Below are 24682 nucleotides of genomic sequence, written 5' to 3' on the forward strand. Positions count from 1 at the left end.
TCCTGCTCCCGGTGCTTTGGGGTGGAGGAACCAGCAAAATTCCCTGGCTCCTGCTCCTGATGCTTTGGGGTGGAGGAACCAGCAGAATTCCCTGGCTCCCGTTCCCCGTGCTTTGGGGTGGTTTTGTCGGCGGGTCAGAGCTGACAGCGATCCACAACAGCGACACGGTGTTTAAGGAAACATTTCTGCGCTTAATAAGGAGCAAAGCAGAGAGGGCGTGCCGAGGTGACATCCATCAGGTGTGGTTAAACACACACAGCCCGGTCACCTCGCACATTGCCGGCCCGAGAGGAGACGAAGGCAGATCACGGGAGCAGATGAGCTGCGGAGATGGATGGCCTGGGCTCGGAGAACTCTATTAGCAGCTCCTCCGAACTCTCCAATCTATCGCATCCCCAACGTATTGAGTGCAGCCTCGCTCAGGCTCGGTGAGAAAAACAGCTCCATTAAGCAGCCAATTTTTGTCAGTGTGCGGAGGGGTCATCTGAGCCTCCCCTGCGCCGCCGGGAACACAGAAATCTTTACTTTTGTGGTGAACTGAAGTCGCCTTCGGGGTCAAACGCGGCTGCTGCTTCACGGTCTAAATGACTTCTAAACTTGTGTACTACCTGGAATCCGAGGATGTCAAATACGCTCGTTAACTAAACTCTACAGCTTCTGATTCATCCGGAAACTCGCCCCTTTTATAGTTCAGTGGTTATCAGATAAAACTCCCAAATTCTCTGCCTCCAAAAGCTGCATCACCTTTCCTTTCTCCTTCTCTTTTCTTCCTTGGTGAAAATTTTCCCCTGATGCCAAAGGGTTTCTTCCACTAAAAGAGCAAGGAGGGATTTTTTTGACCTAGTATTTATTCTGGCCTTTTCAACACGAGAAGAGAACATGAATCCCTGTCATATTCCCAATGGGTGCCGCTGACTAAGAAGCCACTTTACACCCTTTTTACGTCTCTCACGTTTTTAAGGCAGTCTGACTGTGCTCAGAAGAGCACATCCCATCACATCGGGGGCTGGGGCACTGCAGAACGACAGGACAAGAGGGAATAGCCTCAAACTGTGCCAGGGGAGGTTCAAGTTGGATATTCGGGAAAATTTCTTCCACCAAAAGGACTGTCCAGCCCTGGCACAGTTGCCCAGGGCAGTGTTGGTGTCCCCATCCCTGGGGGAATTTAAATCCCTTGTGGATGTGGCACCTGGGGAAATGGTCAGTGCTGGGGAATGGTTGAGCTTGGTGCTCTCTGAGCGCTTTTGCCACCCAGAAGATTCTGTAATTCTCCAGCTGGTTCTTGTGTGGGCAGGGAAAGCCTCAGGTTGCTCTTCCTGCCCCGTCCCTGCTCTTAGAAAGCCGCAACAGGAGAGGAATGCCAGCAGCGTGTCCCCAAACTCCCCAAATCCAGGAGCTGCTGCCCTGCTCGGGGGGCACCTGCTGCAGGTGGGGAGGCAGGAACAGCACCAAACCCTATTGCTGGCAGCTTTGGGGCTCGGGGCAGGACACGATTCCTCCCCTGCAGGCAGAGGAGGTCACCGGGAGGCTGCACCACACCGGGACTCGGTGCCGTGACTCGTGTTCGGATGCGTATTGGGCTTGGCACGGAGCAGCAGCCGCCCGCTTCTCACCTGCCTCCCCATCCCAGCCCCAGCCCCGGCTCACATCTGCTGGGAAGGAGGGAAGGAAGTCTGCGTGCTGCACATGCATAAATAATACAACTGAAATCAGACTCGGTTAAAAATAGATATTCTTCCTAATAAATATTTTACCTGCTGTCTTTAGGCTGGAAAGCTCCCCCGACTGAAGTGTTAAAACAAAGCTCGTTGCTGGCCCCTGAATACCTGAACCAGCCGTGCAAACAGCGCTGGGCTGAGGGGATGCCCCGGGGAGGAAGGTGCTCACCTGCACACGAAGCCCTGCCCTTGGAGCCTCAGCAAAGGTGGCCTGGTGGCCTTTTGGCTCCGGGAACAGAGCTTTGCACCCAGCTGACTCATTTGGTGACCCGCGAGTTTGACTAATGAAATCGGAAGATAAGATCTCTCGTGATATTTATGAGTAACATTCTTCTTTCCCTATCTTTATTTCTTCCTGCCCAAAAGTGGAATTAGAATGAGATGGCTGAATAAGGCAAAACAAAGGACACTGACGGAGCCTGAGATAGGAAGGTTTTTCATTAAAAAGAGTGACAGGTGGGAGAATGTGTCCAAGTGTGTTTCTGGAAGATAATCCTGCATTTTGGGGTTGTAGGGCATCACTCACTGTGCCTTACCTGACGTGATGTTTCCACTCCTCGGATTCCCTGGGAACAAGGGGGGGTAATTTAATCTGTTATTCTGTCCAGAGCTGGGGCTGCAGGGTTGATTTTGTACGGAAAGGGGGCTCCTGAGGGCAGGACTGCCACAAATCTGCCCTGGCACGGAGCTTTGACAGCAGAGAATCCAGGCTAGCGGTGCCGGGAAATGAACAGGAGAGGCTCAATCCCACGGGAGCTGTGGAGTGGAGAGGCCAGACTGAGATCCGGGGGAAGTGCTCTCTGTGCCCAGGGGAGCGTGGCAGGGCTGATGGCTCCCACGGCACAGGCAGGACATCACTGCCGAGCCCTGCCCTGCAGGCACCGGGAGCCCCCCGGAGAGGCAGGGCAGAGTCTCAGAGACACCCCTGAATTTGGTGGGACACCTCCTGATGGGCAGGACATGGGGAGGGGATGGGGAACACACGGCTCTGCTGGTCAGGCTGGGAACGGGCAGGGGCTGGGCCAGCTGTGCTGTGCCCCGTGCTGTGTCCTGTGCTGTGCCCACTGTGCCCTGTGCTGTACCTGCTGGAGCCCTCTCCTGTGCTGTGTTCTGCCCCGTGCTGTGTCCTGTGCTGTGCCCACTGCCAGCTGTGCCCTGTGCCGTGCCCTGTGCCCTGTCCTGTGTCCTGTGTCCTGTGCTCTGTCTTGTGCCCTGTGCCCTGTGCCCTGTCCTGTGCCCTGTCCTGTGTCCTGTGCCCTGTGCTGTGCCCTGTCCTGTGTCCTGTGCCCAGTGTCCTGTGCCCAGTGTCCTGTGCCATGCCCAGTGCCCTGCCCTGTGCCCTGTGCCCTGTGCCCTGTGCCCTGTGCTATCCTCGCTGCCAGCCCCTCCCAGGGATTTCTGGCGGCACGTTTGTGCGGGGCCCGGCACAGGCTGCCCAAAGCAGCCGGGATTAGGCTCCATGTGTGCAGCCCCGCGCCCTCCGGGGACTGGGATGCCTCCTCCTGACCCTCCCCACGGGAGGAGGTCGGAGATAAAGCGTTTTTAAGGTCTCTCCCAACCCGAAGCATTCCCGAATTCTGTAATTCTCTGCTTGTATGTTGAGGAATTCGTGAAAGGTTAGAGCAGAAACAGCAATGAGCATTTTCTGCAGTTCATTCTGATAACAATCACACAGTTCTGATCAGCCATCAGCACAAAGCACCGTGAGGAAATCAATCAGCTCCTCAGGAAAGGGAAGGAGCAAAAGCAAACCTTGGCCACCCCAAAAATGTCACTTGCCAGTCTTCCAATCTATTGTGAAGAAAGGTCTTTGCATTTGAAATATTCCATGAGTGTAAATACACTGAAAGTATTTATGAAAGTTAACAGTTCTGTAAATCAAGTTACACGTGTATTCTTTAATTTCTACTTTGAAATAATTTTTACACGTTCAGATATTCCAAATAAGAACGTGGTGAGGCTCGATTACTGCCAGGAGCAAACACTGAGGAACTTCCTTAGCAGCAATATTTGATATTCATTGACCTTCAGATTAGCAGCAAGGAGGATCTGTGCCTGAAATCCTTCAGGTGCCTTTCCTCACGTGTGAACATGCATCAGACACATCTGCCGGGGGCTGTGCTCCGTTTCTCCCCTCTCCAGCTCTTTTGCCCCAGAATAAATAGTCACAAAGTACGAAGTGAAGTCCAAGAGCAGGCATGGTTGGACTGGTACCTGTGCCTGGGTGTGTTTGGAGCATTTTGACACCCCAATGTGAGGCTGTCACTGCTCCGAGCCAGCGGCTTGGCATCAGGGCTTGATTTTCAGCTTTATTTCACCTGAATCTTTTCACCTCTTCACCTTTAAATCAGGTGAATCTCATCAGGTCTGCAAGCGTAGGGGGGACAGGGCGAGGGAGCCTCGAGCTGTGCCGCAAGGCCACCAGGAGGCCTGTCCCCATGGAAAGGGGCCCAGGGGGTGGCAGGGCGGCCCAGAGGGTTTGGAGCGGCCATCCCTGCAGGTGCCCGAGGACGTGACACTCAGAGCTCCGAGCTGGGGACAAGGTGAGGATGGGTCACGGGATGCTCCGGGAGGGCTTTTCCAGCCTAAGGGATTTGGGGAGTCTGCGATTCCCGCGCTGTCCCCATCGCCAGGCGCGGTCACCATGGCGACGCGCTGTCCCCGCGGCGGAGCGCGCGGCGCGGCGTGTCCCTCACGGCGGCCCGTACCGCGGGGCATTGTGGGCCGGGCAAGATGGCCGCCCCCGTGCCGCGGTGCTGAGCCCAGCCGCGCTCGCCGGCGCCCCGGGACGCGCGTCCCGTCCGCCGCCGCCCGTCCCCGGAGCGCAGCTCGCCGAGCCGCCCTCGGCCCGACGGTGTGCGAGGGAGCCGCGATGGGCCGGGCGCGCTGCCCGCCGCAGGGAGCGCGGGGCCCGCGGGGGTAGAGGTGCTAGGGAGGCCCCGGGCCCGGTCCCCGCCGGTCCCTCGGTCCTCCCCGGGCCGCGCCACCGAGCCCGACCGGGGCCGCTGCCTGCGCCAGGTGAAGGCGCTGCGTGCCCCGAGTCCGTCCTTACCCGCGCACCGGGGAGCGCCGCCCCCCGCCGCCGCCGCCCCGTCCTCCTCCCCTCCGGCCGGAGGGACCCCCGGCCCCGCTGGGTGCCGGGCTGGACATCGCTGCCCACGTGTGGACCGGCGCTTCCCCGCCCATGGAGTCTGAGATGCTGCAGTCGCCTCTCCTGGGGCTCGGGGAGGAGGATGAGTCCGATCTGACGGACTGGAACTTGCCCCTGGCCTTCATGAAGAAAAGGCACTGCGAGAAGATCGAAGGCTCCAAGTCTTTGGCTCAGAGCTGGAGGATGAAGGACCGGGTAATGCTCCAGGGCAGGATGGGGTTTGGAGAGGAGCACTCGGGGGACAGGTGGAGAAGGAGTCAGAGCTCGGAGGGTGCTGAGCTGGTGTCAGGTGAAAGGCTGGCTGTGGATCCCGTACTGGTGTCCAGGTGGTGCAGAATTAGGGAAGCAAACCTGCAGATGGGTCAGAAACGCTGATTCCATGCTCACAGCACTGGGCTCCTGGAGCAGCTCCATCATTTAGGCTCTGTAAATGGCACTGAAGTGCCCGAGGTCAGAGGGTGCCCTGGAGCCCAGCAGGTGCATGGGCAGCCCCAGGGCAGTGGTGCAGAAGTTGCAGCTGTCTGGAGGTGCAGATGCACAGGAGCTCTGTGGGTTTGCAGCTCCAGGTGTGTGGAATGTGGAATGAGAGTGTTTTTGCATGTGGAGAAATAGACTGTGGGATTTTGGAGGCAGGAATTTGTTTTCAGGTGAAACTCTTGTGGTGTTCCAGCAGGAGCTCCTCGTGTGTTTGTGGACCTGTTGTGTGTTAAATTGACAGTGATGGGAGTGACAGAGAAAGTGACACTCCCAGCTGGGAGTTTGGGATCCTCTGCTGCATCTGTGGCCACCTTAAATGTCCTACTAAAGAGCAGACAAAGCATCTAAGAAATGTCCTGGACCATCATCTCCACTCGTTCTGTTCCTGGGACCTGCTTTGGGTTCCAGCCTTTGGCTCTCATGGTTGTTGTACCCATAACTTTGTGTTTGTAGGTATTTATGGGGTTTTGGTGACCAGATTTCCGTTATGTTCATGATCCTCTTGGAATAGCATGGAATAATTTAGTGAAACCTCAGGCTGTAATTTCTTTGCAGAGGCCACGTGCCCAGGCTGTCCCTGAGCCTCAGTGTTCCCAGGCTGGTGATTCTACATCTCAGAAGTTCTGAGCCATGAAAAGAGTCGTGTACTGAGAATGGGACTTGGCAGATCATTGCTGGGTTGGCCTGAGCCTTTTGGGTGTGATTTAAAGGCAGCACAGACACCACGTTGGGTGCTCTGCTCCAAAGGCTTCTGGCACAGAGGAGACTTTCTCCAGTAGATTATGGAGGTGTGATGAGCTTGCTGGTCTATTTTAGGTGCCTCTGCCTTCCTGTTCCCTCATTTCCTGATCTGCAGAGTTGCCTGTTTCTAATTCAGGAATGACTTTGCCCTGGTTGGGCTGATCAATAGGTTGTGCAGCAGCAGCAGTTCAGGAGTTCTCTGTAGTTGGTGTTAAATGTTTCAGGTGTCTGTTACCATCAGTGGACATCCCAGCCCAGCTGCTGTGGGGCTGCAGCTTCCTCCTTGAGATTCTCTTTTTGTGGTTGTTGCTGCTGCTGCTCCAGGAGATGAGCTCAGTGGGGCTGAGCCCTGGCTCACCCTCCAAGACACTGACTCCTGTGAGAGGAGAAAACAGAAGCAAATCTCGAATTTTGGGTTTAGTCCTTCTGCTTTTTCTGTAAGCTGGAGCCAAATTACATCATAGGAGGGCAGGGTGCAGCTCAGGTGTCCTTTGTATCTGGGCAGCCGGATCAGGAATCCTTTGGACAATCTTGCTGTTGGATGTAATTACTTTTTGTGTAGGAAGATTCCAAAAGACACCTGAGAGAGGAAGAGCAGCTGATTTGAGACTCCTCAGCCTCATTACTTTGACATCTCAGCAGCTCTTTTTCATGTCTTGTATTTTATTCCCTGTTTTAGCTGTCTCCTGGGTGCTTAATTTGAGGTAACAAACTTAGAACCTCAGCTGGGGAGGGAAGGGGCTGAGGATGGGTTTTGGAATGCTGCAGGGGTGATGTCTGGTAAATATTTCCACCCAGTGAGCTGCAGTTCGGCTAATCCTGCAAAATAGCTCATAAAACCTAATCTGGTTTGACCCTGTGTCCGTGAGCACGAGGTGGAGGGCAGCTCACCCAGGCTGCTGTTTTCCCATGGCCCAGCTGGGCTGTGACAGCTTTGTCCAGGGAATGGAGCACCTGGAGAAAACCCCAGGGCTCTGTGGGGTTTCTGTGGAGCAGTGCTGGTGTGAGGGCAGTGACCTGGCAGCCCGTGCCATCGGGCTGAAAACTGACGGGCTGTTGATTTTTCTCCTTTTTGAGCCTGACCTGTTTTGGTTTGCTCCCTGGCATCATAAATTAATTACTTCTCGTTTTAGCCGTCGTCAGGAAGTTTCTTCTCTTCCTCTTTCCTTGCCTTCCAGCAGTGTCCCCCAGTGGCCTGAGTGCCCTGTCAGTGGCCACAGCCCCTGGTGTCCATCTGCTCCTGCAGCCCAGCCCAGGCTCAGCCCCTTCCTCCCCTGCAGCACAGTGAGGCTCTGCCCCGTCCCCAATTCTCTGCAGCTTCTTCTGGCTCTTGGCTCCCTTTCCCTCAAGCCGGGGCTGATGGACTCGAGCTGTGCCCTTCCCTTTGGGCTGCTGCTGCAGGAGTTTCCTGAGGGCTGGAGGGAATGTTCCTCTGGCTGGGAGCTGAGTGTGGAAAACATCCCAGTACCTTCACTTGGATAAACGAACTCATCACAGCCCAAGCTGGGGACCGTTGCCTGTCATCAGACACCCCAGCCTGTCTGAAAATGAAGAAGCACTCAAAGGCCAGCCCAAAGGAGGCTCTGGCAGTCCCAGTGCAGGTGAAGCTGTGGCATTTTCCCCTGTGAATCATGAAAGCCCCAAGCAATGGCAGATTTTGCTTTATTCATCGAGGAGTCACGGGGAGTGATCCCAGCTCTACTACATACAGTGAGAGGAAGTGATTCACAGATTTGGGAGTGGAATGACTCTTCTTTTCATCCTGCTCTGTTGCTCTAAAAACCCCAGAGTTTATGTGAAGTTGAAGGTTCTTTAGAAGGCAGAGCTCTGATAAGGGGAGAATCAAATCAGCAGAGTAATGAGCGGTAAATGTAGAGAAAATAAGTGAGAATTCACTGGTGTCCCCCGCCCCTTCCTCCATGAGGGCTGCTCTGAAAACATTTAATCCTTCCTCTCTGCCTTCCATGGACTGCATATGCCATCAAAGTGACACTGCTTTGATCTATTATTTATTTAAAGAATATTTTTAACACAAGAGGGTTGGAATTATGCTTTGTGTATTGAATTAAATCTCCCAGCCTCGGTAGCAACCAAAGCATTTAACTTGATTTAAAGAAAAAGACTCCAAGTACACCAGGTTTTACTGACAAGTTGCTATTAAATTCAGAATATTTAAATTAAGATTTGCTGTATTTATATTGATTTCTAAGATAAGCAGAGAGCAACAAAGCTGATTGTAATAGTTTTACCTCAACATTTTTTTTTCCTATTGCCTCATAACTTGCTGAGTGAGAATTAAATCCTGTTTTTATGAGAAGAGGAATCCACAATTAGGTTTCTCTGGAAATGCAGATTAAAGCAGGACTGCATACAAATATGCTTAATTCATTTGAGCAGAGTTTACCTGCCTGCACAGGAAACCCGAGTGGAAGTGTCCCAGGCTGGGTGGGTTTTCTGGGCAGTTTCTGTGCTCTTCTCTCAGAGCTGGTGTTTGTTGGCTCAGTGCTGTGCTGACCTTCTCCCCTGGCCTGTCCAGAGGTGACTGGGGGGTCATGGATCCCTCTGGCACTGCCAGATCTGATAAACCCATTGGTACACTTGATGTTTGTCTTGTCCCTCTGCTCTTCTCTAGAGAACCCTCCGTGGTTCCCTCTCTCACTGAAATATCCAGAGAATTCAGGGTTGTGTTAGTGCCATCCTCCAGTGGCAGGCCTGATGTGGCCTGAGATGGGTGACAGGCTCAAGGACCCCTTTTTATCTCCTTGTCCCCGAGGCTCTGCCAGCAGCACTCCCACCGGTGTTTTCATTTCTGTGTTTGCATTTATTGATCCATCCCTGCTGAACTGGGACGCAGTGACCCGCAGCTCTTGTTGGGTAGGGATGGAGCGGAGGGTAATTAGTGTAATTAGCGCAGAGTGGAGGGCAGGGGCAGTGCCCTGGGGAGGAGGCAGTGAGAGCAGGCGTGCTGCCGCTCTGCTGGGTTCCCTGCAGCCTGGCAGAGCCTGCAGCAGGAGCTGGGGCTGCAGGGAGCTTTGTGCCCTGGCACAGCCAGGAGGGAACCCAGAGCCCTGGGAGGGATGGAGGGGCTGAGGCAAGGCCAGCCCTGTGCCCTGTCACTGACCTGATGGCCTTGTCCTGCCTGTGTCTCCTGCTCTCTCCTGCACGCTGGGCAGGGTTCCTGTTGCAGGAAACCATGTGCACGTGGAGCACTTGGCCGTGGCTCAGGGATTCCTCAGAGGAGGAATGATCAAACACTCGAGGTGCATCCCCAGTCCCTGACTCTCCCCAAGGAGCTCAGGGGCCTCCAGGAGCGGTTTGAAGGAGCAATGTGTAAGGAAGATGTGAAGCTGCAGCAGGCAGTGCCTGGGAAGATGGACACCTTTGAAAGGCAGTGCTAGACAGGAGTGGGAATGCCGTGGAGCCATGAGGAGAAGCTGCAGGAATGCAAAGCAGAGGAAGGAGGAAAGCCCGTGTCACACATAAATGGGGAATGACGTCTGGAGAACGCCTCTTGTCGGTTCCTTTGCAGGTTGTGTAAGGAAAGCCAAGATCACAGGAGGAGAATGTTTGCTTTTGAATATTTTCATTATTTTCAAGAAGAGATTGACAGGGAGGAAAACCCCATTTTGGCTCTGAGCCTCCCAGAGTGGCTGGAAAGCAGAGTTTGGCTGCTGTGCTGTGACAGGCAGGATCAGCCTGCTCCAGGCTGGAGTTTTTAACCTCACACACAGTGGGTGACACGGTCACCTTGATCCCTGAGGGCTCTGGGCCACAGCGTGTCTGTGGATGTCACTGCTGTCACACAGAGGGGCTGGGAATGGCTGTGGATACCTGGGGCAGTGAGTGCCAGCAGTAACTCAGCCCAGGAGGGGTTTTGGGTGGGCATGAGGCCAGCAGCTCAGAGTGGGCTCAGTGAGGAGCTGCAGCCGTGTGTAGGAGCTGCCTACGGTGGGCACCAAAAAGCTCTGAAGAAAATTCAGAATATTAGTGCTGAATTCAGAGGTTAGAGAAGAAAACCAAGCCCTCAGGAGGAGTGGATCGAGGAACCTGGAGCAGGCTGGCACACCAGGAACTGACTATGGGCTGCAGATGGCTGGAGACAACCTGCAGAGCTGTTGAATTATTAATGTTAACTTGAAGGAGTTCTTTGCAAGCTACTGCTTTTCTTGCTATGGAGAAGCACATGGAGTTTTTTTTTTTGTTTTTGTTTGGGTTGTTTTTTTTTTTTCTGTAGCAATTTTTTATTTATCTTAAACTTCACATTAAAAAAATTCCTTGAAACGGAAAGCTCTTCATTTAAGATGCTTTACCTTGTGAGTGGTACAGGAGCTGAAGAGGCAGCAGGGAGCCTGTTCCCCTGCGTGGGTTAAGTTGTGTCCAAGTAGGATACTTTGGGAATCCTTCCTTTGTTGGGTTTGTGTGCAGTTAGTCGTGTGATGGAGTGGAAGGTCAAGGCTTTCTTTGCCTGTTCAGTACCTTCAGCCTTTTCCCTGGCTGATTTCAGACCTGCCTTCCTCGGTGGAAGGTGGTGGCAGAGCCCTGGGGGTGATGCAGGACAGATGTCACCACTTGTCACCTCTGGGCTGGGAGCCCAAAAGGGGAACCTTGGCAAAGAGGAACTTGTGGAGTTGCAGAGTGAAGGGAACTCAAGGGAGAACAATGTTTCCTCTGGTTAAATGTTGCTGTTCCTGTTCTCTCTGGAGACCTCCTTTGTTGGAACATTTCATGGCAGGTCTCCAAAGGAGCCCAGGGTCAGGAGTTACCTGAGGAGCTCCTTGCTGAGGGTGAAGAGATTTGTGTTAAATCTGTAAATGTGTGTGGAAAAAAGGGCTTCAAGAAGAGGATGAATTTCCTGCACAAGCAGGAAACCCTCCTGGCCAGGGAGGGTTTTCAAATGAGACTCGTTTGAGGATTTGGATTTTGGAAATTTGTCCCAGGATCAGTGTTTAATGCTGAGAACTTCATCCTCAACTCTGTAAAATAATATAACTGCATATATTTCATGTTTAATGCTGACTTAATCTTGTGTTTGTATTAACTCCCAGAAGCAATTTGAACTCACTGGCATAAACCCAGGCAGGTTTCTAACACTTGAGTGTTCATCTGGGTAATGTTTAAGCAGAAAGTTTTCAGCTTGCAAATTGCAGTGTAGAAATCAAATATTAATGGGGTCTAAAACGTCCAGTCTGAGATGTACCACAAAATGCAGGATTTCTCATCAATGCCCTGACTTGTTCTTGGTATTACTTGAACTAGAACATAAAACAGTTCTATGGCTCTGAGTTAGAAACCTGCTCTCACCCAGGCAGAAATAAATGGGTGTGTGGGTTTCAGCCTGGCCTGGAGTCACTTTCAGGGATGCTCCAGTGGAATCAGGTGGCCTCCCTGGGATGATAAAACTTCACGTTTTCAATCAAACCCAGAGGATAATGGTTTTTTCCTAGCTGAAAATACCTGCAGATATTGCACTGTACTCACCTGCAGGTCTCTTCGGCCTCTAAATGAAATAAGAGGTGAATTAGGAGTACTTTAAAAGGTCTTTAGCATAAGATGTAAATTTTAGTGTCAAATGCTTTAATAAGCAACTTCTCTTCCGAGCAGACACAGAACTCCCTCTGCTCCCTGAGTCCCATTTCCAGTGGCTTTGGGATGAATTCTCTGCCATCACTTCTCAGGAAGAGCATTTTGACCAAGTGGATTTTGTCATTTAAGTATTGCAGGTTCTGACCCAGAGTTATTAAATCACTTTAGAACCGATGCAGTACAAGCTGGGGAGTTGTAGCCCATTTTTTAACATACAAATGACACTCCAAAGTGCAGAGCCCACACTAAAGCTGCTGGGGTTTGATCTTGAGCCTTTGCTGACAGAGCGTTTTGGATATTGGTTTTTCTTACAAACTTGCCAAATGGTATTCTGCTTCATTTTTAAATTCTAACAAAAATCCATGGAAATGTATTCCGATGGATATACTCCTGAAATGGGGAAAAGAAAATTTCCACTGTCTTAATGACAGATGAGAATGTCCTCGTGCTGCTTGGATTAAGAACCTTTAAATATGCAGTGAAGCTTCTGGTGTGTTCCAAAAGAAATGGGGAAAAGCATTATTGGGCTCGGGGTTGGTTTTTTTGGGTTTTTTTTTTTTTTTTTTTTTTTGATCAGTCACATGCATTGTCCCCCAAACCCCCCTGAGCCTGGGGGATTGTGCCCCTCTGCCCCCAGGGCAGACCCCAGCTGCAGAGAGCCCAGAGGAGGCTCCAGGGTGATCCCAGGGATGGAGCAGCTCTGCTGGGAGGAAAGGCTGGCACAGCTGGGGTTGTCCAGCCTGGAGAGGAGCAGCTTTGGGGTGAGCTCATTCCAGTGCCTGAAGGAGCTGACAGGAAAGATGGGGAGAGTCTTCCCAAGGGATGGAGTGCCAGGACACAGGGGATGGCTTCCCACTGCCAGAGGGGATACTGAGAAAAAAAATCCTTCCTGTGAGGAGTGGTCAGAGGGGAGAGGGACGAGCTGCAGCTCTCAGGATGTGCTCCCTGTTGGCAGAACAGATGGTGTGGAGTGCAAGGCTTTATGTGCTTTGGGGGAGGTGGCAGAGGGGAAATCACCCCATTTGTCTTTGGGATCAATTCCTGTTCCTCTCATGGGTTTGCTGTCAGTTTTCCAGGAGAAACACTATTTAAAACCCTGAACCTGGGAATTGAGGAGAAATATCAGCCTGTTCAGCATTAGCCACCAATCAGATGTTACCAGCAAAATACTGAAAAATAAGTCAGTATTAGACTGCAAATGGGAAACAATAAATAAATGAGATGGAGAAGATTGCTTGGCAGGATACTTTCTCTTGGAAGAATGATTTATGTGTTTCCATGCCTAATAAGTCACTTTGTGTGTAGTTTTCTATTCCCCTGGAGTGATCAGCGTGTGTGTGGCAGCGTGTGATGGCTCTGGCAGTGTCCTTGCCCTTGCATTCCCTGCAGCTCTCTCTTTCCTGAGCAGCTGCCAGTGCCTGGGGAGGTGTCCCTGTGGCCTGGGGAGGTGTCCCTGTGGCCTGGGGAGGTGTCCCTGTGGCCAGGGCAGGGCTTGTGCAGTGCTTTGGGGGGCTGCTTTGGGGTGCTCCACCACTCTGAGCACTGAAGGGTCTGCAGGACTGGGCTGCTCCTCGCAGCTGTCCCTGGCTCTGCCAGTGGCTCTGCTTTTCCTCTGGGTGTCCCTGACTCTGCCCAAGTGCTCAGTGCTGAACTGCAGCTCTGGGCTCTCCAGCCCGTCCTTGGGCACTCCTGGGAGCCCTGTGAAATCCTGGGTCTGGGAATTTCTGTTCAGGCTCCTGTTTGCATCCCTGTGCTGCTTAGGCCTGGATAATTCCTGGCACCAGGAGCTCCTACAGGATTGCAGGGTTTGTTATTTGTTAGCAAGAGCATGGTTTGGGATGGAGCCATGAGCCACAGTTTATCAGTTCTTGCTGGTTATTTATTCCATGTTCTCCATCGTGGCCATGTGGGTGAGGAAATGCTGCAGGATTTCTGTCCTGGTGTAGAGCCTGTGAATGGTGTCTGCCTGCTCTAGCTTCTGTATAAATTACACATTTATGTGGCTCTGGGGTTTTCTCTAAGTGTGAAAGTTGGGGATTTTTTTCTCCTCCTGCTGTGGATTGCAGGGAGCACCCTGGGGAGGTGGGGATGTGGGTGGCCTTGCTGCAGGCAAGCCCTGAATGCCTGGAATCACTGAGAGCCTCCTCACTGCCTCTGTTTTTCCTCCTCTGGTTTAGGGGTTGGCATGAGGGAGTCTAGGAAAAATCCCATAAAGATGGGAAGTGATAATTTTCCTGGAGTATTTTTAGCTGGCCAAGGTAGTTTGTCATTGGTTTAATGCTGGTTTTGGGTGCCAGGTGAGGTTGGGTGGGATAACCCCATGTGCTGCCTGGGATTGCCAGGGGGATGTGGAGCAGCAGCTGGAGCCAAGCCAGGATTTCTCCTTACAGGGAAACCCAACATGTGAAGAAAACAAAATTAAAATTGCACTAAATGTCTTTGTTTTGATGTGTGTTTGTTTGTTTAAATTTTTTCATGGTTTTGTTCTTCACTTGAGAGTTTTTCCATTTGTAATTCTTTTAGTTTCAATATTAGAGATCACACACTGCATTATAATATTGGTCAGGGCCCCTGAATAGCATCGCCTCATGTTTTAATAATGTGTTTCAGTTGGACAATGGCTAATTTAAGCTGAGTAGCAGAAGTTCACTGCTATCTATTTCCATGCTCAGAAAGAGAAGAATGGGCTCTGGAAATAACAACAAAAATAGTAGCATGGAGTCTTAAGTACTGTTCTAATAAAAAAGATGAAAAATTTCATCAGTCAGGCCTTGCTTATAATAGCCCATGTGCAGGAGCAGGAGGGAGAGGTTGGGTAAAGCCCTGCAGGAGTTCTGGGAGTGCTGAAAGGCCGGGGAAGGTGCTGTTCCTGCACTAAGCTGTGCTCTTGCCTCTCTTTGCAGATGAAGACTGTAAGTGTTGCCTTAGTTTTGTGCCTCAACGTCGGCGTGGACCCTCCAGACGTGGTGAAAACGACTCCCTGTGCCCGCCTGGAGTGCTGGATTGGTGAGTGCAGAGCCTGCAGCCTCCCCTGAGCCCCACAGGCACAGCTCAGAATCCATCCCAAAGCTCTGCATGCCCAGGCCTTCCAACTGCCCTGAGCACGGGGAAATGTGGGAGCTGGTTTTTCTCTGGGTTAATGAAGAGTCCAGCTCCAAGTGCTGCCATGGGTCATCTCTCCTGCTGTGTTCTGAAATGAGATACGGTGGAGAAAAACAGCTGTTAATGAGCTGCTTGGCTTTCTGGTAATTAGTTTAGATTTATAAGTGTCTAAAGGAAGTCTCTGAGCAGAGACACCTTCAGAGTGAGGGGATCTGCAGAGCTTTCAGTCCCCCTCCTCTGCCTCAGCCAGCAGAGCAGTGAGGGTTGTGAAACACCTTGCTGTTTTTTGAGGTGGCTGCTTCTGGGCTTTTTTAATTGGAATCATTCAGAAGACCTGGAATTATTCCCAAGGATGTCTTGCCAGCAGTTCCAACATCTGGGTTTGCTACTTTCATGCAGCACTGCACTAAATTCCTAGGGTTTTTTGTGAAAAAATTTAAAGTTCCCTTGGTTTTGGAGAAAAAAAGGTCTAATTATCAAGATGAGACAATTCTGAAGTAAAATGAGAAGGAAATATCTTGTGTACAGAAGCTTTCTCAGAGAGATTTGGGTTTTTATCCAGGAATTGGGAATGTTCAGCCTCCAGCACGTCCCACGCTGGGCACTGCAATCCTCAGCTCGGGGCTTCAACAGGCCCCAGGAGCAAATGAATCACTGCACAAACAGAATTTCTTTAAAAACTTGCAGCAGATTTTCTAACCTTGCCTTTTTTACCTGCTTTGTGAATCAGAGCAGCTTGGGGTTTTAACCTGGAAATGCTGCTGAGAGCCCTGAGCAGCACAAACAGGTACCTGAGAGCAGAGCAGAGAACAGCCCTGGTGTCTCATTGAGCAGAGCAGCATTGCAGAGGCATTGAAATCAAGTCATTAGTGCCTGTCATTAACAAAAGAGAATTTTGAATGCAGTTTTGTAATTAAAGCTTCACTCTGTTTATGTACACAAGTGCTCCTTCCACTTCCAGCCAACTTGAAATTTCTGGAAAAGGTAATTGGGGAAATATCTGGTGGTTTTGCTGCCTTCAGTCCCAGGAGCAGTGATGTCTGTGCCACATGTGCAGGGCCTGGGGAGCTCCCTGGGGTGCTCACACATGAGCTGGGGTCACAGCTGCTCACCCCTGGTGACAAATACTGAGCAGAGCCATGTGAAGGTCCTGCTGCACCTTCCACATGCTTTTATTCATTAAAGAAAAATAACTCTCAAAATCCTGCTTTCATCTTGCTTTATTACATTTTGTTTCTATCAGAAGTATATTTGCAAAGACTGGGAAAAAAAAAAACCTTCACTGATACTGCTTTTAAAATAATTGATATTAAATAGGAAAATATTAGCTTGTGGGTTGGGTTTTTTTTTAAGAAAACTTGTTAATTGTTTAACTATATGTCTGTGGTGTTTGAATAAAGCACATGGCCTGGAATTGCATTGCTATGTATGGATTGTGGTAATTATCTAGCAATAAAATTAACTTCTTAAATATTACAAATGGCACACAGTCTCTGCAGCAGCAAGCAGAGGAAGTAAATGAAGCAGGATTTTGCATTCATCAACAGAAAATGTTTGTCATCAAATATTTAACCAATTTGAGTTCTTGTCATTATTTACAATAGAAACCTTATTTCATTATTAAAAGAAACAAATGCAATGCCTCTCCTGTCTTTCAAAACAAAATTGTGTTTAGCACTTCAGTGAGAGAAATCTTCCACATCTGACAGCCTGCAATGGAACTGGATTTTTGTTGGGCTGAAGAATTTGGGGGATGATTTTTTTGGGCGCTGCCCCCAAATAAATTCCACGAGGAGCAAGGTGTTCATGAGTTTGAAACTGATAACAAAAGGAACCTGCATGAAAAGATCTCTGAGTGACCCGAGTGGGGGCTGAGGAATGCTGCTGTGTGCTCTGTTCCCAGATCCTCTGTCCATGGGGCCTCAGAAAGCTCTGGAGACCATCGGGGCCAACCTGCAGAAGCAGTACGAGAACTGGCAGCCCAGGGTGAGTGTTGGGGTGCTGGGGAGCCTGGCCACTCACTGTGGCTGCTGCTGGGCTTTTTTCTGGGGTGTTTCTAAGGGTATTTATGTCTTGGAGCATTTATGGCAGATATTTGTGTACACTTAAGAGAATTTCTTTTTGTGTTTTTCCTCGTGGCACTCTGACAATTTTTAAATCCCAACGGTGCAAGAATTTAGCAGGAAATTCAAAATTCCTGCAATCAAACAGGAGAAAAAGCATCTTGGGGCAAAGGTGAAAAGAATCCTTTTCTTGTGCTCTGTATCAGTGCTTGGTTCTGGGGGAGGACAGGTCAGGAGCAGCAGGTTCCCTGCGTGGGCAATCCCAGAGCTGGGCTCATTCCCTGATTCCTGCAGGAAATCACAGCCCCTGACACATTGCAAAGCCAAACACGTCCTGGTTTATTGCACTCCACAGGGCTCTGGAGCTTTCTGCAGTAATAAAGAGAAGTTGGTGTGCCATCTGCAATAAAACAATAGGAACATTATTGAATTTCCTAGAGCTTTCATATAAATACTAATACATCCAGTTTTGTCTCTTTCTTGGGGGCTTGGAGTGCTTGAGGAGTGGATGGCAGGAAGACAATCCGGGGAAAACCAGGCAGCTGGGGAAAAAAGAGCACATCATGACAATCTTCTGAACTAGCCAATATTCCCAGGCTGTCAGCTCCTTCCAGCAGGAGCTGCTGCCATCAGCACGTTGTTGGGGATGCAGGAGTGCTTCTGATTGCTGGCAGTGCTGGGTGGCAGTGGTGACACTGTGTGACCCATCCTGTGGCATCACTGCCAGCCACTCCTTGGCTGCTTCTGTTCAAACATCCCCTTTTTGCGCAATACAAACAGCTTTTCTGAAAGGAAACTGTGAAAGGGGTAAAGCATGAAAATTCCTTGGTTCTGGGAGCTCCCAGGCTGCACAGCTGATGGATATTTCCTTCCAGGTCTTATTGAGCCCCTTTCTAAATAATTTATCAGCTTGCCATCGCTTGAAGTATTTGTTCTGATTAAATTTAAGACTTTGCTTTATTGTTGTGTAGCTACATAAATTTGTGTGCTGCGGGAGTAAAAACCACTTCAGCTGTTGTTTCCTCTGCAAAATCCTGCAGTTAAGCAATATTCAGTCATTTCATGCCGTTCTCAGATGAAGATTTTGCTGGGGGAGAGGGTAGGAGATGACAGAGCTGTGGGTTCGATCTGTCTTCTTAAAGAGTTCTCTGAACAAGTAAAGAGTTCCTGCAATTCAGTGCAGATATAATTGAGGTGCTGGTGAAAAAGTGGATGGAAAACCAAGACAGCTCCACACTGACTCTCCCTTGGGTTTGTGGCTTGAGTTTTACTGGGCAGGGAGGGGGTTAAACCTGAGGGTAATCTGGAGAGAGGCTCAATTACAGGGATCAAAGGGGCTGCTTAAGCTGCTGAGAGTGGAAGGAGGAAAGGGAGTGAAAGTGAAGAGTGCAGGAGCTGGTAATGCCTGGCTGGAGGGGAATCCCTCCCCTGGGACTGCTCCTGTGCCCAGGAATCTGCGGGCAGGGGGCTGGGAATGGAGCTGGGGCTTGGAGCACCGGGAAAGGGGAGCCTTTGGCTGGCACAGAATCGCCCAGAATAAAATAATTGGAGTTTCTGTGGGAGATTCCTCTCATGCTCTGTATTTAAAATATTTTGATAAGGAATGGATCATGTTGGAATGGCACCTTTGTGCTGCTGACCCCCACTCAGTACCCCCTAGAACCCTGCCTGTAGGAGGTGCAGCCCTGTGTTTAGAATATTTTAGTAAGGAATAGATCACACTGAAATGGGATTTCTGTGCTGCTGACCCCTGTTCAGTACCTCCCTGCCTGTGGAAGGTGCAGCCCTGCAGCAGGAGCCCAGCCAGAGCAGGGCTTTGCTGGTAGGGAGCAGCAAATATTTCCCTGTTGTTGGGGTGTAAATTCAGTTTTCTTGGCAGCACTGCATGTTGTGCCACTGCAAAGGCAGGGACTTGCCTTAGCGTAAGAGTCAAGAGCCTTTGAGAGCAGGACTAATGGACTGCAAACCGAGTGCTGCTGCAGTGGGATGGTTTATGGAGATGCAGGAGCTCGTGGGGATTTTTATGAGCAGGAGTTACTGCTCTGCAAGTCCCAGTTTGGCTTTGGAGTAGGGCCCTGGGCCCTGTGCTGCAGCCCTGCAGAGCTGGCTGGGGAGGATGAAGGTGTTCTGGGAGGATGAAGGTACTCTGGGGAGAGTGAAGATGTTTTGGGAGGAGGATGAGGGTGTCCTGGGGAGGGTGAAGGTGCTCTGCTGTCTGGGACAGTGTTCAGAGAGAGTTCTCTATGTGCCCCAGGCTGGAATTGTCAGAGCTGTGTGTGGAGCAGCCTGTGGGGTGAGCTCAGAATGGAATTGCTGCCTTTGTTCTCCTGCTTCTCCTGCTGGACATCTCCTGCTGGTCCCTGGGCATGCAGTGCCCTGTGCCTCCATCCCTGTGCCCTGGAGAAGGGGCTGTGCAGCCAAAGGCTGGATGAGGCACAGTTTACATAATTCAGGACCTGGTATGAAGTAGTCTGGAGCATATGGTTATTAAATTTGCATGAAATTATAGATTTTTTTTTTCTCTTTGTTAGCTCTGGCTTTTGACCAGGTTCTCCCTTTAACTCTAAACTGACCAGAACACTCACAAGAGTTTTTCCTCCTTTGCTCAATCACTTTGATGCTTCTGTTGGGATTTTCCTGGTGCGCAGATCCCAGTGGCACTCCTGCACCAGCTGCTTTTTTCAATCCTGGCCTTTATCCTCTGATGAGCTTCCCCAGTCCTGCCAGGAAGGCCAAAATCCACAGTTCATAACCATTCCTAGGAGAGGTGAGAAGGATGCGGACACAGCTCCTCCATGGCTCCTGCTGAACTGTTCCACTGGGCTCCTTTGTACAGAGACCTGGCAGTAGAAGGGCAGTTCTTCTGTGGAATGTGGGATTTTTACATCCTCTGAGGAGCAGCTGAGGTGGTGTGAGGGGTTTGTACCTCTGTAGGATTGACCCCAGCACTCCCCAGCAGCAGCTCCAGGGCTCCTGCACCCTCTGCAGTGAGGCCAAGGGACTGAAACACCACCCAAAGAATCCTCCCCCTTACACCCACTTGCCTCCATAAAACAAAGTCAATTACAGTATTGATTTTTTAATTCAAGTGCTACAGTTTTGCCTCCCTTTTTCTTCTCTCAATTTCCTCCTTTTTCGCTAAGAGAGTCGTTTGGGCTCTTTTAATTCTCTCCTGGAACGAGTTGATTTCATTAGAGCTGAATGGATTATACCTGAATGGGCATCCCCTGGGGTGAAGGAGAACTGTGAGCCATGAAAGGGGATGAAAATCCTGGATGGGGAAAGGACTGGGGAAATCTAGAAGACAAGATTAAATAAACTTTTAGGAAGCCTTTGGGAAGGGTGGTTTGAAAGCAAGTGCTGGTGTTTGGGAATGCCTGCAGCTGGAGCAGCCCTGCTGAGGGTGGCATGGGCACTGCTCTGCTCCTCTTCCTTGGGCTGGTTGTAAAAAAGGGGTTTCCCTTTTCTCTCTGATCCAATCTCACCCATTGTGTGATGCCTTTTACCTGCACCAGTGAGTGATGGTCTCTGAGGACACATCTCCTACAACAGGGATAAATTATCTCTTTTGTGGCAAGCCTTCAAGGAAACAGTGATTTTTCTGATCAAACAGGCTGCTTCTCCCTGTCTTCTAGTCTGCTTCCCAACAGTTTTCTCTTAATTTCAAAGTACAGCCAAGATACTTGAAATGGATCATTGAAAGCCTCTACCTTTTAGTGCCTGTTGTCTGTTGTTGATGCTGTTGTTCCCCTCATTAGAGATCTCTGGGCTTTGATTCCGTGTCTGAGGTTTCATTCCTTCATTGCTTTTTTCTGCCTAATTAATTGGGAAGTTGCTGCTGCACATCAAAGGGGGAGCATTTCCTAAAGAGTAACTACTTAAGCATGAAAACTAATTGAACACATGACCTAATTATTGGTCTCTCAGTGAGTCATACTTTTCCTTTATTTCTGTAGGGTTTTTCTTTTAAAACAACAGCAAATACTAATTGCTCCTGCGGAAGAAACACTGTAGAATTCCAAAGGGGAACATGGAAAAACTGCTGGTGCCTGGTCTCCAGTAGAAGATATCTGCAGATGTAGGAACATGTAAGAAAAAAAAATTAATAATAAGAAAACCAAAAAGACAGTGTGACCTTGTTTAACAAAACCAGGTTTTCCTCAGAGGACTGTGTTTGTTGGTTTTCATTTCCCAACAGCCTCTTGAATTTGGCAGCTATTTCAGGCTCTGCAAAATTCTGCTGTATCAATCCTTTGCTGTCTTGTTAAAGATCAACTGTCTTCAGCATAAACCAGCAGGGTTTTTTTTTTTTTTTCAGGGCTAAAAAAAAAAAGCCTGCCATAGAAGTGGAGTCAACAAGTCTAATTGTGAAACCCAGTTATTGCTGTTCTCCTGTCTGAAAGCTGTCCTGGTCAGAGTGTCCCTGTCAGCCAGAGGCTGCTTCACTGAATTCCCCTCTCAAGTCATTGGGCCAGAAAAGCACAGATTTCAAGTGTAGTAAAAGATGAAAGCCACTCCTGAATGCCTTGGGAATATGGAGAAAAGGAGGAGAAATGAGTCAGTGGTTGTAGTTTTCCCTTTGGTGGCTCTCCAGGTGCATCCCAAGCCTGCCTCACACCAAACACACCTGGCAGGTGGTTTTTTGTGCTGAAAACCCTCACCTGAGGCACCTCTTGCCTGCTCTGGGAGCAGCTGTACATGGAAGGGCTCCTGGAGCAGGGATAACTGAGGGTTTGGGAATTGGCTGTACAAGGGGGAAGGTCCCTGCTGCAGCTCTGGGTACAGCTCATGTTTTAATGCTTTTGATAGTGAGGAAAAAAACCCTTAAATAAATCTTTAACACACCAGTGAAAGTGGAAACTGCGAAATTGCAGCAGTAGTGGACTTAATACTGATTACTCGGAGGTTCTCCTGGAAAAATGAGTCACAAAAAGGAAAAAAAAAAATAGTTGCAGGCCTGCAGTGCTGTGGGGAAGCGTGTTCAGGAGCTGTGGAGAGCAGGAAGAAGCTGTTGGTGTACTGCAGACAGCAGGGGCTGCCATGCTGGAGCTAAGTCAACCCAACTGGCAAAGTCAGTTTAGGGGGAAAACCCTGAAATCCTGTGGGTCTTGCCATCTGCTGCAGGCCTGGGGTTCTGTGGGCAGGATGTGCTCGAGGGAAGGAGCTCAACTAGCACCTGGACTCCTGTTCAAAGCCCTTGCCTTCCTTTCCACACTCCTGACCAAGAGCTTCATCTCACTTGTTTTATTCTACATGTCTCTTTGGGTTTGTGCTCTGCCATCACAGTGGGGCCAGGACTGGCAGGGAGCAAGGTCTGTGGTTTTGAGGTGTTTTCCTGTGCCCATTGATGTCAGCTTGGCAGAGACGGGAGGAAAGAGCTGAGAGGAAAAGGCTCTTGGAGAGAAAAGCAGCTCTGCCTGGCAAAGCTGATTAACGTGTTTCTGTAATTACCACCCAGCTCTGGGTGACCTATTTAAAAACACCTTGTCTTTGTGTTGAGTGGGTGAATCCCTGGGTTGAGGGACAGGGAGGAGCCTCCTGCAGATGCACTGGCAGCATCTTGGTGCTCTGTGTGCAGTAAGTGGCCCCTGGATGCCCTGGAGAGGGATGCAGTGCTTGGGACAGGCAAAGGATGCTGCATTAGGAGCTTCTTGCTGGCAGACAATCACCAGTTTTGTGCAAAACTTAGAGGTTAACAGAGGAATCTGTTGACATTTTTATTTCTATTCCTGCTCCTCTCTAAGGCAAAATGAGGAAATCCTGAGATGCTTTGGTTTTAACTCCTTTCCTGGGGAGATCAGCAAAGCAGAAACCTTGGAATGATTTGCTTTCCTTCTCCTGACTCGTTAAGGTGTGTGTAATCAGAAAATTGCTTTATTAAGCAATTACCTTGCAATCAGGGGAGAACTGAAATTGCTGAACAATTATTTAGTGCTGAGAAGATGAAGTTCTTGCCCTGCAGGGCCCTTGCAGCTCCTCCCTGGAGCCCTCGGGCCAGGGTATAAAGACACCCCGTTTGAGAATTTACCAGTTTGTACTCCTGCAGCCTAAACTGGGCTCCCAGTAAGATCCAAATCTCTGTTCAAGAAACAAAGAAGATGCAGAAAACTTTAAAAGAGCTCCTAAACCTGAGGTTTTAGAGAAGGAATGAGATTGAACTGACGCTGATGCTGAGGAGTTACGTTGTTTGACTAAGCAGGTTTGAAAGATGTAACCTGGGGTGTGCTTAAAATCCTGTTAGGACACCTTGTGATGTGACCCATCGAGCTGTCACCAGGCTGAGGGTGCAGATCTGGCATATATGAAAAGCAGATTTGAGTTCTTTCACCATTCCTTTTGTTTAAAAGTAAGCAGTGACTTACACAGCCCTCTCTGAGTGGTTATTTGAGCAGAGGGGAAAGGATTTGTACCAAACACGGGAGGCTGGTGGGTGGAATTTCTGGGAACTTTGGCACAAAGCTGCAGTGTGAAGCAGCCTGTAACTGCTGAGGAACACACCTGTCTCGTGGATGTATTGTAGCAGCAACTCAAGGTTGGTTGTCCTGATTTTTGTCTTCCCTGTCAACATCAGTTCTCATGAACAAACTGCTCGGAGGCGTTTTTTGTTTTTTTTTTTTTTTTTTGGAAGTGTTATTGGATCCCCAGCCTGCACAGTGAGGATTAGGTACTTTGGAATTCGTTTCACATTGGACTTGAAAGCAAGGTCAGAGACTCTGCAGAGGGAAGGTAAAGTCCCCACTCTGCTGGCTGCAGGCAGAGGAGGGATGTGCCACGCTCAGAGCTGGCTCCAGCCACCATCCTGTCCTGCATCAGCAGCTCCAGAGGGAATTAGCACGGGGGAGATGGAGAGGGGTTTGAAATGCACCCAAATATCTGCAGAAGACTTGCCTCAGACTGGCAAGAGTCTCCCTTTGGCTTACTTTAATGTTTAAATTAAAGCATCTCTAAGTTATAGTTTGTCTTCACTTGTAATTAATATTTCTAAAGTTAGCAATGACTAATAATTTTATCAGTAATGTTTTCTCCTGGCCTATGTTAACCAGGTTAAGCTGCTGCCTGTAACGTCAATTTGGGATTTCCAGCACACTCCCTTGTACTTAAATATGCAGTTTTTATTATCTTGGCCTAATCCTCATGAATTTGCATCAGGGTAATTTCATGTGCCCACAGCCTAAAATTAAAACACCTAAAAGCAGGTGGAGAGGGTTTTTTTTAATATAAAATTAAGAGGCTTGGAGTCTGTGGATAAGGTTCAGAATTATTTGTATTTGCATGATGTGTCCAACCCAAGAGTTATTGTGGCCATATCAGCGTGGGCTTGAGGTGATTGGGTTTGTGATTGATGGGTAATGGGGATGAGCTGCAGTCACTTCTCACAGGGCTGAGTTATCTCTGAGCTTATCACACAACAGGCTCGGTGTGTCCCTGCTCCCTGAGGAGCCACCTGGGCTGGGACAGCCCTGCCACTGCTGTGTCCTGCCCTGGGACAGCCCTGCCACTGCTGTGTCCTGCCACTGCTGTGTCCTGCCATGGGACAGTCCTGCCTTGGCACAGTTGTGTCCTGGGATGGGATGTTTATGGTAGAATTTTGCAAACCCAAAAGTGTTCATGTGCAGCTCTGAATTTGTGTGTCTTTGATGTGTTTCCATAGTCAGTGTAAATGCAGGATCTCAAATCTTTCCTTTGATGCAAGGGAAGAGCTGTGCTTTGGTCAGGATTACAACAAAATCATAGTGAATTTCAGGGTATTAATCACCGTTTGGGATGAACCAGGGAACAGAGTATTTTTGTTTGTGAGTGGAGTCTGTGGTTTTTCACTAGAACAGCTTCCCCCTCAGCAGGCCTGG

At 49.7% G+C, this 24682-nt stretch overlaps 1 protein-coding gene across 2 annotated transcripts in view; it reads left to right on the forward strand.

The window, feature by feature from the left end:
• Positions 1-4446: 4446 nt before the first annotated feature.
• Positions 4447-24682, forward strand: part of RPTOR (regulatory associated protein of MTOR complex 1) — a 96054-nt gene continuing 75818 nt past the window's right edge. The window contains exons 1-3 of one of the 2 annotated variants that reach the window (XM_066332277.1): positions 4447-5064; positions 14574-14676; positions 16676-16758. In XM_066332277.1, coding sequence (XP_066188374.1) covers positions 4903-5064; positions 14574-14676; positions 16676-16758 — 348 coding nt within the window. In that variant the 5' untranslated portion in view covers positions 4447-4902. The remainder of the gene's footprint in view (positions 5065-14573; positions 14677-16675; positions 16759-24682) is intronic. The other variant, XM_066332278.1, reaches the window with a different exon arrangement.

The sequence above is a fragment of the Sylvia atricapilla genome, chromosome 18, assembly GCF_009819655.1.
Source record: "Sylvia atricapilla isolate bSylAtr1 chromosome 18, bSylAtr1.pri, whole genome shotgun sequence".
In the NCBI taxonomy this organism is placed as follows: Eukaryota; Metazoa; Chordata; class Aves; order Passeriformes; family Sylviidae; genus Sylvia; species Sylvia atricapilla.